This window comes from Gastrolobium bilobum, unplaced genomic scaffold (genome assembly GCF_033153095.1).
Source record: "Gastrolobium bilobum isolate Gb01-03AN ecotype WA unplaced genomic scaffold, APGP_CSIRO_Gbil_v1 utg54028, whole genome shotgun sequence".
In the NCBI taxonomy this organism is placed as follows: domain Eukaryota; kingdom Viridiplantae; phylum Streptophyta; class Magnoliopsida; order Fabales; family Fabaceae; genus Gastrolobium; species Gastrolobium bilobum.
The window spans coordinates 23,611-38,370 of record NW_026897805.1 but is presented as its reverse complement, the minus strand read 5'-3'; the positions used below and the strand labels follow the sequence as shown (position 1 = coordinate 38,370).

Here is a 14,760-nt window from a genome sequence, read left to right as displayed (position 1 = left end):
TTATTGCTGTGGGTCGCCTCCCACGCTCTGCTCGTTGCAGAATGACGAGCCTGACAGTTCATGATCTTATTTACCTCGAGAGAGCAACTGTCAGTAGTTGCCTATCAACAGCACTTCCAACATATAACTTCAATCGTTGACCATTGAATGGGCAAAATTCTGTCCGAATCCAAACAACTTGATTCCTACAGCCCCATATGGTTTCATATCCTTTACCACAAACGGTCCAGACCATGGCGAAGATTTTAACTTCCCGGAACAGCTTCAACCTGGAATTGAACAGAAGAACTCATCTCCACCCTCAAAGTCTCTAGGCTATCTTCCTATCATGCCATAGCTTTGTCTTTCCTCAAACTGGATTTTTCATAAGCAGACAAATCAACTCATCCACTTGAATAATATTTCTGTCCCGCTGCTTTGGAATCAAATTTGGAGACAATCCCCACAGCCCACAAAGCCCTTGTGTGCTCCACGGACTGGGCAATGCAGGCTTCTCCAAACAGCAACTGAAATGGACACATTGACAGGAGTTTTGAAAGCGGGCCGGTATGCCCATAAGGTGTCATCAAGTTTCTTTACACTTATTGGTCCTAGCATTCCCAACAGTCTTCTCCAATATTCTTTTTATTCCCTGTTGGAAATCTCAACCTGACCATAAAGTCTGCGTGCATATGGAGTGCTTATTTTGTGCCTCACTCCTATACTTAGCCCAAGCAAACACCCAACATCATCCCATCATCCAAATGAGTGCCCCCATCACTAATGATAGCCTCAGGGACTCCAAATCTTGAAAAGATATCTTTTCTCAGAAAGCAACCACCACCCTGTAATTTATTGGTTGGTGTAGCTATAGCCTCAACCCATTTGGAAACATAATCAACTGCCACCAATATATACTTGTCAGAGAGGAAGAGCTTAAAGGTCCCATAAAATCCATACCCCAAACATCAAGATCTCCACTTCCTGGATATCGTCCAACTGCATTTCATGTTCCTGGAGATATATTCCCAGTCTTCTAAGTTTCTCATGCCTCCACAAACTCCTTCATCCTCTACAAGTGGGCCAAGGAAGCCACCAAGCATCAAGCTCCTTCGTTGGAGTTCTCACCTGAACATGTCTTCACTCATACGCAGAACCATGACAATGCCACAACACATCCTTCTGCTTCTTCCTCGGGAATACACCGTCGGATCACACTATCTGAACATCTATAGAAAAGATATGGCTCATCCCAAATATACCTCTTAACATCATGCAAGGATTTTTCTCTGTTGCCATGTTAAATCCTTAAGGCATCAATCCGGGAGTCTTCATCAGCGGCAAATCAGCAAACCATGGTGGTGTACTGATAGATAAAACTTTATCCCCAACCATCTCTGTTACAGCACATATTGCCAAAACATGTTCATCAGGAAACTTTCTCTTTATTATTATTCCGGCCTGACTCAACTCCCTTTTTGTCCTTGATTTCTACCTCAAACTCTTGCAACAGTAACAACCAGCGGAGCAATCTGGGTTTAGCATCCTGCTTGCTCAACAAATACTTTAAAGCTGCATGGTCAGTGTAAACAATAACTTTTGATCCTAACAGATATGGCCTGAATTTGTCAAATGCATACACAATAGCCAGTAATTCTTTTTCTGTAGTAGCATAGTCACTGGCATCACACATTAATTCAAATGGTAATGAAAAATCAGGTGCCATCATGATAGGTGCAGTGGTCAACTTTTCTTTTAAAACATGAAATGCATGCAAACATTCATCATCAAACAGAAATTCTTGATCCTTAACTAATAACTTGCATAAGGGCTTAGCAATTTTTGAAAAATCTTTTATAAACCGCCTGTAAAATCCTGCATGACCAAGAAAACTCCTCACACCCTTAACATTTACAGGTGGAGGAAGTTTCTCTATCACAAAAATTTTTGCCCTGTCCACTTCAATTCCATTCCTAGACACCTTGTGTCCAAGAACTATACCTTCTGTCACCATAAAGTGGCACTTCTCCCAGTTCAAAACTAAATTACAGTCTTGACATCTTTTCAAAACAGAATCTAAATTCCCTAGACATACATCAAAATCAGAACCAAATACAGAAAAATCATCCATAAAAATTTCAATGCACTCTTCTATCATATCTGAAAAAATGGAAAGCATGCACCTTTGAAATGTGGCAGGAGCATTGCATAAACCGAAAGGCATCCTCCGGTATGCAAATATTCCATATGGACATGTAAAAGCAGTCTTCTACTAATCCTCTGGTGCCACAGCTATCTGATTGTACCCTGAATAACCGTCCAAGAAGCAATAGAAAGCATGTCCTGCCAACCTTTCTAGCATCTGATCCAAGAAAGGAAGTGGAAAATGATCCTTCCTGGTTGCCTTATTCAGCCTCCGGTAATCAATGCACATTCTCCAGCCAGTGATTGTCCTTGTGGGAATCAACTCATTGTTCTCATTTTTCACCACAGTCATCCCCCTTTCTTGGGCACGGTCTGCACAGGACTCACCCAAGCACTATCTGAAATTGGGTAAATCATCCCAGCATCAAGCAACTTCACCACCTCCTTCCTCACTACTTCCTTCATAGTGGGGTGAGTCTCCTCTGTGGTTGCCTTACTGGTTTGACCTCTTCTTCCATCAATATTTTGTGAGTGCAAAAGGAAGGATTAATACCCTTGAGATCTGAAAACTGCCATCCAATAGCCATTTTATTCTTCTTGAGTACATTAATCAACTTCCCTTCTTCCTCATTAGACAACATTGCATTAATGATTGCTGGATATGTTTGATCATCCCCAAGGAACACATACTTTAAATGTGAAGGTAATTCCTTAAGTTCTACCTTAGGTGCTCCTTTTGGAATGTCATCAATCTTCTTCTCAAGCTCTTCCACTTCTGGCTCTTCTTGGTAATCCTCTGTACCTATCTCTTCTTCTGATCTTTGCTCCTCAACTGGGAATTCTTCTTTTTTATTCACTTCTTCCACAACCTCCTGTATCACATCTAATCTAAAACAATCCTCCACATCAATAGGATGCCTGATGGTTTCGAATACATCAATTGTAATTGTTTCCTCATCCACCCTTAGCAACAACTTTCCTTGTTCAACATCTATCAAAGATCTTGCAGTTGCTAAAAAGGGTCTTCCTAACAATAAAGGACTTTCTGTATCCTCTTCCTCCATGTCAAGAATCACAAAATCCACTGGAAAAATAAACTTGTTTACCTTGACCAAGACATCTTCAACCACACCTTCAGGCCTCTTGATAGATCTATCTGCAAGATGCAGAATAAGATTGGTCTCCTTTAAAGTGTTAATTCCCAAAGCTCTACATCCTGTCAATGGCATCAAGTTTATACTGGCTCCCAAATCACACAATGCCTTTCCCACCTCCACATCTCCTATAGCAATAGAGATACTGAAGCTTCCTGGATCTTTCATTTTTGTTGGAAGCTTCTTCTGGATTAGGGCACTACACTCTGCTGTTAAGGCCACTGTCTCACCATCAGTTAATTTCCTCTTCTTAGTAAGAAGATCCTTCATGAATTTTGCATAGTGAGGCATATTTTCCAGTGCTTCAGAAAATGGTATGTTAATTTGTAAATTTTTGAAGATATCCAGAAATCTTGCATAGTGCTGCTTCTGAATCTCTTTCTTCAACCTCTGAGGGTAGGGAACTTTAGCATAGGGAGATAAACTAACTGGCTGTTCTTTCTTGTTAGCCATCTTCTTCTTTTCCCACTTCATCATCTTTTGTGGGGAAGCATTTTTACCAACTTCTACCTCTCCTTCATTCTTATTTTCCTTCCCTTCCTCTTCTTTGTCAACTCCAACTATAACATCTCTAACAACTACTTCCTTCTCACTTTTCTCATTTCTCATTTTCTCTCCTTCATCATCAGAGACTACATCTTCAACCACAACCTCTTCTTCATTCTTTTTATTTTCCACCTTCTTTTTCCCTGGTTGAAGTACCAACCCACTTCTTGTCATAATTGCTTTACAGTGCTCCTTAGGATTCACCAGTGTATCACTTGGAAATTTCCCTTGTGGTCTCTCTGATATCTGTCTTGATAATTGACCAATCTGGGTCTCCAAATTTCTGATTGATGCTTCCTGATTTCTGAAAGAAGTTCTGGTCTCCTGCATGAATGCAGTTGTCTCTTCCCTGAATGAAGTAGAACCCTGAATATAATCCTGAGTTGTCTTAGATAACTGAGCAAACGCTTTCTCCCATGTAGCAGGATCACTTGACTGCTCCTTCATATGTGGTGGTGGAGGATGTAATGGTGGATCCAATTGGTGGTTGGAACTATAGCTGAATCCTGGGTGTTGATTCTTGTTTTTCCAAGGTGGCATATAAACATTCTTTCCCTGATTGTTGTAGTTCCTTTGATTATTCTGATCATACCACACTCCATTCACCTCTGCTTGTTCTGATGATCCCCCATAATCACACTCCTCTGTCACATGGCCCTTACCACAGATAGCACATACACTCTTTGTTTCCATAGAAGCTACCTTTTGTGAAGAGAGTTGCTTAATAAGGGTATCTAATTGTTGCTGTTGTTGTCTCTGTGTCTGCATCAGTTGATCATTCCTTGCCAACAAAGCATCATACCCATCCAACCTGATAATTCCTGTCCTTCTGTCAGCCACTGGAGCATTATCAAATTCTTGAGATGCTAATGACTCAAAGATATCTAAAGCTTCTTGAGGGGTCTTGGTAGTCAATGATCCACCAGCAGTGGCATGCACCAAGGTTCTAGTGTTAGTGGTCATTCCTTGCAGGAAGATTGCTCCTTGTTGCCATGCCTCAATTCCATGCTGTGGACATTTCCTCAACAAAGTCTTGAATCTCTCCCAAGCCTCATAAATAGATTCTGACTCTTTCTGCTTAAAGCTTGTAATTTCATCCTTCAACTTGGCCCTCTTGGATGCTGAGAAAAACCTTTGCAAGAACTTGGTTTGCAAATCATCCCAAGTTGTTATACTTCCTTGTGGCAATGATTGCAGCCATCTCCTTGCATCATCTGTCAGTGAATGAGTGAATAGTCTCAACAGAATTGCATCTCTTGTGACAACATTTATCTTCACAGTATCACTCAACAATAGGAAGTTCTCTATGTGCAAGTAAGGGTCCTCTGCACTGGTTCCAGCAAACTGATCCTTCTGCACCAAATGTATCAAAGCAGGCTTCAATTCAAAGTTGTTGGGCTCCATTGTTGGGCGCACAACACTCCCAATTGGAGGAACCACTGCAGGAGTCATGTACTCTCCCAGCGTCCTCTGTGGTGGTGGTGGTCTGTGATTCTCTGCCATTATATCTTCCTGATTAACCGTACTTGATTCACTAATTTCTTGCAACTGTCTCCTTTGCCTGGCTGCCCTTTTGTGCTTCCTCAATGTCCTTTCTAATTCTGGATCATATAACAACAAATTTGGATCAAGTGTACCTCGCATGTACCAGAATCAAAATTGACCAGAAATTTAACATAAACTAAAATACTGAAAATAAAAGGATTCAATCTCGGAATTCTATAGTATCAGTTAGTGTTGAAAAACAAATTCCCCGGCAACGGCGCCAAAAACTTGTTGCGGATCTAGCAAGTGCACTAGTCGTACAAGTAATAAAATGATGAGTAAAGATCGTTCCCACGAGGAATTGTGTTCAAACACCAATATACCATAGAAAACTAATTTGAATCAAATAAGAGTTTGTAAAAATCATGAATAATTTGTCACCAGAAAATTGATTTTGAGTAAATTGACACAAGTAAATATGGATTAGGAATTAATAAAAACAACAAGTAGTCAGAAAACAACTTTCCTCCATGATAAACCATATAAGAATTGATCGTATGATGAATTCCTTTCCATGTGGTGTTAATCAACCTTTTACTTATCATCAAGATGTAATCCCTTACTACCCTGATAGAAACATTAATCAGAAACCCCAATCCCTTGGTGATTTCTTTCTTAATACATGCATGAAACACTAAGGTTTTAAGATTACATCAGAACTCTAGCATCAATCCCTTGAGTACTAGAATTCTGATGTTGAGATTATCAAATACAGAAGTCATATAAACATCCCTGTTCTATACTACTTCATTGATAGAAATAATTAACTCAGAAAATCTCAAATTAGCACATGAAAAATACTTCATCGTATTAATCAAATCAACATAATATTATCATGGAGTTCCATTGCATTCAGACTACAAAGACTCTACTCAGACATGACTAAGGAATAAATAAGAGAAGAAGAAGCAAACTTCATTTCCATGTTGAAAGTCTTCAATCTCCAAACTATTACAAGGAAATCCTAATACAAAAACTAAAAGAATTTAGAGAGAAGTCAGACTAAGTTTAAGAGAGAGAGAGAGAGTTCAGATCCCCCAAGATTTTACCTCTAAGTGTCAAGGCTTTGCCTTATATAGTGTTACAATTAAAAACAGAAAATTGATGTGGGCGCTAAAACGTCCATAAGTGGCCGTTTTAGCGTCCATGCTTTACGTATGCTCAACTACTTTTAACTGATTTCAACGCTAAAACGTTAAGGAATGACCGTTTTAGCGTCCAAACTTGGTGAATACTCAACTAACTTTAACTGACTCCAACGCTAAAACGTTTGATTTGGACGTTTTAGCGGTGAAGACCAGAATCTTTTTCCACTTTAGGGCGCTAAAACGCATATTGCAGGCCGTTTTAGCGTCCAAGACCAGCAATTTTCCATCTTCTTAGTGTAGCAGCGTGCTAAAACGCTCTGTGTGGATGTTTTAGCGCTCATCACCAGCAAGTTTTGGCCTCTTCCTGTAACAGGGCGCTAAAACGCTCAGTGTGGACGTTTTAGCGCCCAACACTTAGGCAATTTTTATCCTCTTGAGCTCCAGAATCTTCTTCCTGCTCCAGTTGTCTTTCAAGCTTGCTTTTCCTACAAGAATCATACAAATTTCCAATAAAGCTCTTGAACTTGTAATTGAGGACATCTTAGGACATTAACCTTGTTTTTCATCATTTAATCACACAATTTGATCCTAATTCCTGCTAAAAACCATGATGAACTAAGGGTTCATCACTTACTGAGATTTCTGTTTAGAGATCTCACCCCACGTTTAGGGCACATATTTCAGGTTCAGGTAACTCGGGGGTTGAGACCTCGGGCGGCAGGAGGCCGGAGCTGAGTTAGACATCTATTGTTTTTTATGATGTGCTTGGTTGATGATATGCTTATATTTATTATCCTGCTATTTGATGTGAGACTCTGTTGGGCTTTGTTGCCTTATTTGGTGAGCATGAGGGTTGTCCATGCCGCATTGATTGACTATGTCTTATTTTAATTTCGAGTTGTTTTAATGTATCAAGATTATGGTCCGGACTACGTGTTGTAGTACCGTGACTTAGATACTCACAGTTATTTATATATTGAGGTTATTCAGTGTATTTAGCTTTATTGCAATTACATACAGGCGATGTTTTATGAAAAGGATTAAGTAATCAACTTGGTAATATTAGTGACTTCATAATTGAAAAGAAAAAAGTTATTCCACATTTTAATTAAGCATTGCTTAATACGATGACATGATAACAAATCAGGTATACACGGGGTGTTACAATATCCGGATATTGATATCCGGATATAGGGTTCGAGATATCCGGATATGGATATCCGGATATGGCCTCGACAAATATCCGGATATTCTGGAAATTTCGAGAGTGTCACTGTTCTGTTCATACATAATGGTATTTTGGGTTTGTGGACCCATGATTGATGGGGTTGGACCTTTGTAATGATTAAACTAAGTCAGAATCAATTGGATTAAGGGCTTGTGGCTTTGGGAGAAGCCTAATGGCATGAGACGATAAGGAGAACGTTGTTATTATGTCATGAACTCAGATTATAAATATTGATATGATTGCTGGTCTAAACAGATTGTGATTGTGTTATTTGTGGATTTTGAGCTAGTCTGGACTTTGGATTGGATTGATTGCTTAAGAGGTAAGCTTTCGTGTCCTTGGTTTTGCCCATTGTTGGTTCCACCATACCTCATGGAGGGATGGTTTATATGCATGATGTGCCTTTCTGAAATGATGATTTATTGAAATGCTTTTGAGCTGTTAAGTGCAAATGCCTTATGATATGTATGTAGTGTTCCACCTAGACGATAAGCCTAAGTATGTAGCATCATACAATGTGGTGATCCTGTGGGTGGGTACAAGGAGCATCTTGTACAACTGTGGGTTGTAGACGTATGTAATTCCTGCATTTTCTCTGGCCAGTAGAATTGTGACACACATGACATGATTATATGCTGCATTGCACAGATTTTGGAAATTATATTATTATACTGCTTTTAGAACTTATATTACACATGTAAGTGAGCTTAGGGTGGAGAGATCCTTGAGGACCTCTTGTCTTACTGAGATTTCTTTTAGAGATCTCATCCCACATTTAGGACACATTTTCAGGTACAGATACCTCAGAGGTTGATACCTCTGGCAGAAGGAGGCCGGAGCTTAGTTGACTGATGTATGCATGTTTATGCAGATCTAGTTGGATGCTGAGTTATTTTTGATTGTAATTATATTGTTATTTGAGTTGAGACTATGTTGGGCTTTGTTGCCTTATTTGGTGAGCATGGGGATTGTCCATGCCACATTAATTATGTCTTGTTTAGTTAGATTGAGTTGTATAATCTAGCAGGATATTGTCCGGTCTATGTGTGTTTTAGTTATGAGGTATTTTAGTTAGTTTTTTATTTGCAATTTACATACAGGCAATGTTTTGAAAAGGAAATAAGTAATCAACTTGGTTAATAATAATGACGTCATAATTGAAATGAAAAAGTTAGCTTCCGTATTTAATTTGCTGCGCCATTACTATTGTATGTTAATATACCGAATGTACACAAGGTGTTACATAAATCATACATACATATATATATATATATATGAAATTCATAGCTTCACTCACAAGACTTATTGATATTCTCCCACTACATAGTGTAATTAATCCGGGTCAATACGATGGTGTTACAAAAAGTGTCATACAACTTTTATCTAAAGAAGATTATAAATTTTATTTTAAATTTGAGTGTATATGTTTGATTAGGGGTGTCAATATAGGTTTTGACACGCGGTCGACCCGCGACACGACACGAAAATTTGTGTTTGGGTTGACCCGCAAAAAATTCGTGTCGTGTTCGTGTTGGGAAAAATGACACGTAAAAAATTCGTGTCGTGTTCGTGTCGACCCGTATTTTTTTAAAATTATTATATTTTTAATTTTTTATTATTATTATTTTAAATTTTTTTAATTTCGATCCATTTTTTTTAAATTTTTTTGTCAATTACTGTTTTGACCTTTATTTTGCGTGTTATTCGTGTCGTGTCGTGTCAACCCGCAAAAAATTCGTGTCGTGTCAGTGTTGAAGATTTTGACACGAATAAAAATTTGTGTCGTGTTAGTGTTGATGTGTTCATGTCGTGTCGAATTCGTGTCGTGTCAACCCGTTTTGACACCTCTATGTTTGATCCTCTTAAATATTATTTTTTTGAGCGATTTAAAACCTTAAGCATGAACCTGTCTCAAACTCTAAATTAGTCCATAGGAAATCGATATGATATTACTCTGGGATAATCTAAATATATATATAAGATTAAAACTTTTATTTTGAATATGTCATTTTACTTATAAGGGAAAAACAATTGAAATGAAAGTCACAAGTACTTGCATTAATCTCTTGAGCAAAATCTACCTGATTATGCTTAAATATATAAAATCGAATCCCGATGTGATTAAATAACACGTTTCACAATCTTGTATAAAGTAGTCTACTAATGTTTCATCCAAAAAAAAGTAGTCTATTAATAAGTTATTTATAAGCATAATTATCTCAGGCATATAATAACACAAATATTAGAATGGGACACCATCTACTGAAAATATTAAAATAACTTTAATATGAAAGTATAAATGTTAAATAGAATTAATTATACAAGAATAATTATTTGCCTAAATACTTAATTGGAATTAACATAAAAAGGCCAAATAGTAGTAGCTTAGTTGATAACATGGGAGCTGACTAGTGGAAATCAAAGGGCTTTAGTTTAATCCCCACATGCCATTTTGGGAAGGATTTAAATATCTTCCTTCTTGACCTGCTCCGCACTCTAGATTAGTCTCATAGCCAGCTCAAAGAGTTGAAGTTTGTGGTAATACCGGGGTCTGGGGGGAGCAACTCGTCTCAAAAAGATAATTAGAGTTTAATTAAGTCCAAAACAAATTAACACAAAAAGAAGATTTTATAGCCATAACTTTTTATGTATAAAAAAAAAACCATAACTTTTTTACAATAATTGTTTATTATTAAAATATATTTGTAATTATAAAAACAATGAAACCAGCATATAATTGGAGGTGGCTAAAAAAATTTAGAGCATGCTTAATATCTTATCTATTACACATATACGTACATTAATTAAATTAAATAACGTATATGTGTGATAGATAAGATATTAAGCGTTAAGTAGTTTCTTTAGAATTTTTAATTATCTTTTTACACACCGAGTTAATTAGTTATAGGAAAAAGTGTGTGTCATTTTAAAGAATATAAAATTGTGTCATTTTAAGTGAGAGAAAAAAGATAGATAAAGAGGGAGAGAGTGGACAAAAAAAAGTAAAGTTGTGGGTCCCACCTCTTTGTAAGAGTGAAATGATATAAGTTGTGTCATTTAAAAGGACAAACATTTTTTTTTTAGTTATAATTACAATTTCTTAAATTGTCTATTACTACATCTGAATATATAGTAGAAAATGTAATTGATAAAAATTAATTTAATAAATTACCTAATTGGGAATAATTAAAAAAGCTGCGATTAAAAATAATTAATAAGGTAGATGAAAGAAAGATTTGGAGTGATAAATAGCCAATCAATTTTGTCCAAAACCAAAAATAAAACAGCCCCATGCATTTGGGCAAAAAAATTAAAATATTACACTTTTAATAATTAATTACGAATAGGTTGCAATTTGAAAACTATGTTCGGATTTATTGCAGTCATTCACGCCCAAAATGGGCGGGACAATTCACGCTCGTGTTATGCGTGAATTCCATGTAATTCACGCCCAAAATAGGCGTGATTAGTCACGCCCCATGCAGGCATGAATCGAAGGATATTCTAGCCCCATCTAGGCGTGACTCAGCCCCCTTTCCAGCCCACTTTGAGCGTGAATGCCATCTATTTTTCCTATATAAACACCTCCCATCTCCACATTCATCACAACTCTTCATCTTAACTTCTTAGTCTTCGATACAGTCTCACTTGCTTATGCATACTCTGTTTTTTGTTTTTCTTTATTAATATAGTTAAGAATGAGTTCACGTTCTGATTTTGTTCGTGTTGTTTTATATTATAATGGTAGGAAAATGGAAGGTCGACGTGGTGACATTTTTGAAGGCGAGAAAAGGCCAACACGTATCATGCGGAACTCAACAATTAGCGAACTACATCAAAAAATTCGTCCAAAGTAAGCGCTTAAAGGTAAACCATCTATCAATATGGTCACTGCAAGAATATGGTGTGAATCACAATACATTAGTATGCAAGTTATTGACGATGAAGACGTAGAAATGGTAATCGGAGAGTGTTTCAACAAGTCAAGGAAAGATTTTTTAGAGTTATACGTGGATATTGCCGGAACAGAGGATGTTGTTATACCCGTGAGGTCAGTTGATTTAAATTTTGCACATAATGCATCATCATCTGCTGCTCCAGTTGGTAATCTGTCTGAGGAAGGAGAAAATGACCCTACTTGGGTTATGGAAGATGATGGTGAGGATGACGATGATGAAAATATTGCAATGGATGATCAACTTCTTGCTGAGGATGGTAGCGCTTCAGACAACGATGATGAATGTGGTATTCCTGAAACTCAAATCCTAGAATATAATGTTGTGGGGGAGTCTCATGTCCAAGAACATCATAACGTCGCGTCCACTCAGTTACCGCCAATTTCGGAAGGTAAGTAAGTAACTGGCTGAAAATATACATTTATATTTGCAGTTTTTTGGGTTTTAATGTTTAATTTCGTACTTGCAGGTGACGATGTTGTTCCATTTTGGAAAGAAATTCCACATTACACATACATTAATCGGGATCATCCGAAGGAACAAGATTCTTTTAACGACGGTTCAAGTTCTGGCTCAGGCTCACGTTCAATTAATTGTCCATGGATAATAGGTAACAAGTTTTATGTTAAGCAAGAATTTGAATAAAAAAAAGAGGCGCAAATGGCAATCGAGAGAAATCTAATGAAAGAGCATCAAGAAGCGAACGTCCTTGAGAGCACGCCTACCAAATTAAGTATGAAATGTTGTGCGTATGAACAGGGTTTCCCGTGGAGGGTTAGGGTAATAAAACAAACGTACGGTGAAAAATGGAAGGTTACTAAATGGGTTGGAGACCACAATTGCTTGAATGATCATATTTCTCAGGGTCATAGACAGCTTGATGTTGATGTGATTGCTTCACTCGTACTAGGTATGTTATTTGATTATTTTGTCAAGGAAATTGAATTTATAGTTAGGGTTTAAGGTTTAATGTCTAACTACAATATGATTGTTAGGAATGATACGAGAGGAGCCATCAGTGTCAATTTCACTTGTTCAGGAGAGGATCACCCATGCGTATGGTTTCAAAGTTTCTTACAGAAAGGCATGGTATGCAAAACAAAAAGCAATTGCGATCATGTATGGTGATTGGGAGGGGTCTTATGCATTTTTTCCTAGGTGGTGTGAATATATGCTTCGCTTTTCTCCAGGTTCTGTTTATAATATTCAAACAGATGATTATTTTGTTGCCCACCGACTGGTACGTGAAAAACAAGTGTTTCATCGCATTTTTTGGACTTATAGACAATGTTGCGAGGCTTTCAATTTTTGCAAACAAGTAATTCAAATCGATGGCACTCATTTATATGGAAAGTATAAAGGAAAATTATTGATTGCCACAGCTCAGGATGGAAATGCTGAATGTTTGCCATTAGCATTTGCAATTGTTGAAGGTGAGACTTTGGAAGCATGGCAGTACTTCCTTGAAAACATTCATCGTCATGTCACGCAAAAGCAAAACATATGTCTCATTTCAGATCGGCATCAAAGCATATTATCTGCTGTGGAGAATCATCGTGGTTGGCAGCCACCACATTCCCAACATGTGTTTTGCCTTCGCCATATTGCAAGTAATTTTAATCAAAAGTTCCGGAACGAAAAATTGAAGAAGACGATTATAAATTTGAGTATGTTTTGGTCTCTTTTTTATGATGTTTGACATTATTATTCATTGCAAAAAATTATTAAATATTTTTCTCTTTTCAGGTTATACTCCTTCTAAGGTTGATTTCGATATAGCCTTTGCAAAATTTCATGACATTAGTCCTGAGATTGCAGATTGGATTGATCAGATTCTAAAGGAAAAGTGGACGCGGGCATATGATGTTGATGGACTTAGATATGGCCATATGACAGCAAACTTGTCTGAATCCGTTAATAGGGTTTTGAAGGGTGCAAGAAACATGCCAATAACTGGTTTGTTAAGCATACATATAGCAAGCTAGTTCATTATTTTGTGGAAAGAGATCAAGCAGTTGTAGCACAACTTCATGCTTCACATCGTCATTGCAAAAATATAGTTGAATCGATGAAGTTTAATGAGTCCTTTGCAACAGGTCACAATGTGCGTACATACAATGTTGATGAAACTGTATTTGAAGTTGACGAGGGTTATGAGAGGTCGTATTCTGTCAACCTTCTAGAGAGATATTGTCAATGTCGAAAGTTTAAGGCTTTCAAGTACCCATGTAGTCATGCCTATGCGGCGGCACTAAGTGTTCGGCAGAATCCCTTTCGATTTGTGGACGATGTGTTCTTGACAGAGAATTTGGTTCATGCATACTCATTTCCTTGGCAGCCAATTGGTAATGAGGCTGTTATTCCACCTTGGGGGGGTTCAGTTATCATACCCGACAAATCTATGTTGCGTGCAAAAGGCCGTCCAAAGTCAACTAGGATACGCAATGAGATGGATGAAGTTGAAGCCAGTCAAAGTCGAATTAAGTGTGGTCTTTGTAAGCTACTTGGGCATAATCGTCGCTCTTGTCCTAATCGTTTACCTAATCAGTGATGGACATAACGTTTGTAATCAAAATGATAGTCACCTTTTACGTGGCATTATTATGTTGTGTTATCTATGTCATTTGTTTCATTAATCTAGTTATGCTGAAAAATAAATAACTCATACACAATATGGGATAAGCATGTAGTCCATTAAATATACAGACATAAAAGTGTCAAACATATGTCACTGCAAAAAAATGTGGTGTCCTAGTACATAATAAACTACGATGGTGGAGGCCATTGCCTCTCCCGTGCCTGACGAGGAGGCAAAAATCTGCGTCTAGGAGCTACACATGGCCCAATATCGGGGTCGGCTGGGGCTGGAACGACATCTGGAACAGCCTCTGGTCCTGGCTCTGGCTCATGCTGCGTTCCTGGCTCAGGTTCTGGTCCTGGACTAGATGCTGTAACTGGCTGTATAGGAGATGACGTAGACGCATGGTGGGGAGGTGTAGTGACATCTGTAGGCTGAAATGGTTCCCAATTTGGCACCAAATCTGGGTCCCAACACATTTGCTCCATCAAGTCGTCAACATCTCTATGTGACCACGGCTGGTAATCTTGAGTGCTAGTCT

The 14,760-nt window shown here is 37.8% G+C and overlaps 1 protein-coding gene and 1 non-coding gene across 2 annotated transcripts; both read left to right on the top strand.

Moving 5' to 3' along the window:
• Positions 1 to 4,824: 4,824 nt before the first annotated feature.
• Positions 4,825 to 4,931, top strand: LOC133310466 (small nucleolar RNA R71). The gene has a single exon (XR_009751462.1). It is a non-coding gene; the product is annotated as a small nucleolar RNA R71 (small nucleolar RNA).
• Positions 4,932 to 12,301: 7,370 nt separating this feature from the next.
• Positions 12,302 to 14,192, top strand: LOC133310465 (uncharacterized). Its single transcript, XM_061511396.1, has 5 exons — positions 12,302 to 12,551; positions 12,637 to 12,881; positions 13,029 to 13,251; positions 13,388 to 13,597; positions 13,738 to 14,192. The coding sequence occupies exons 1-5, from the start codon at positions 12,302 to 12,304 to the stop codon at positions 14,190 to 14,192; spliced, it is 1,383 nt and encodes a 460-aa protein (XP_061367380.1).
• Positions 14,193 to 14,760: the final 568 nt, after the last annotated feature.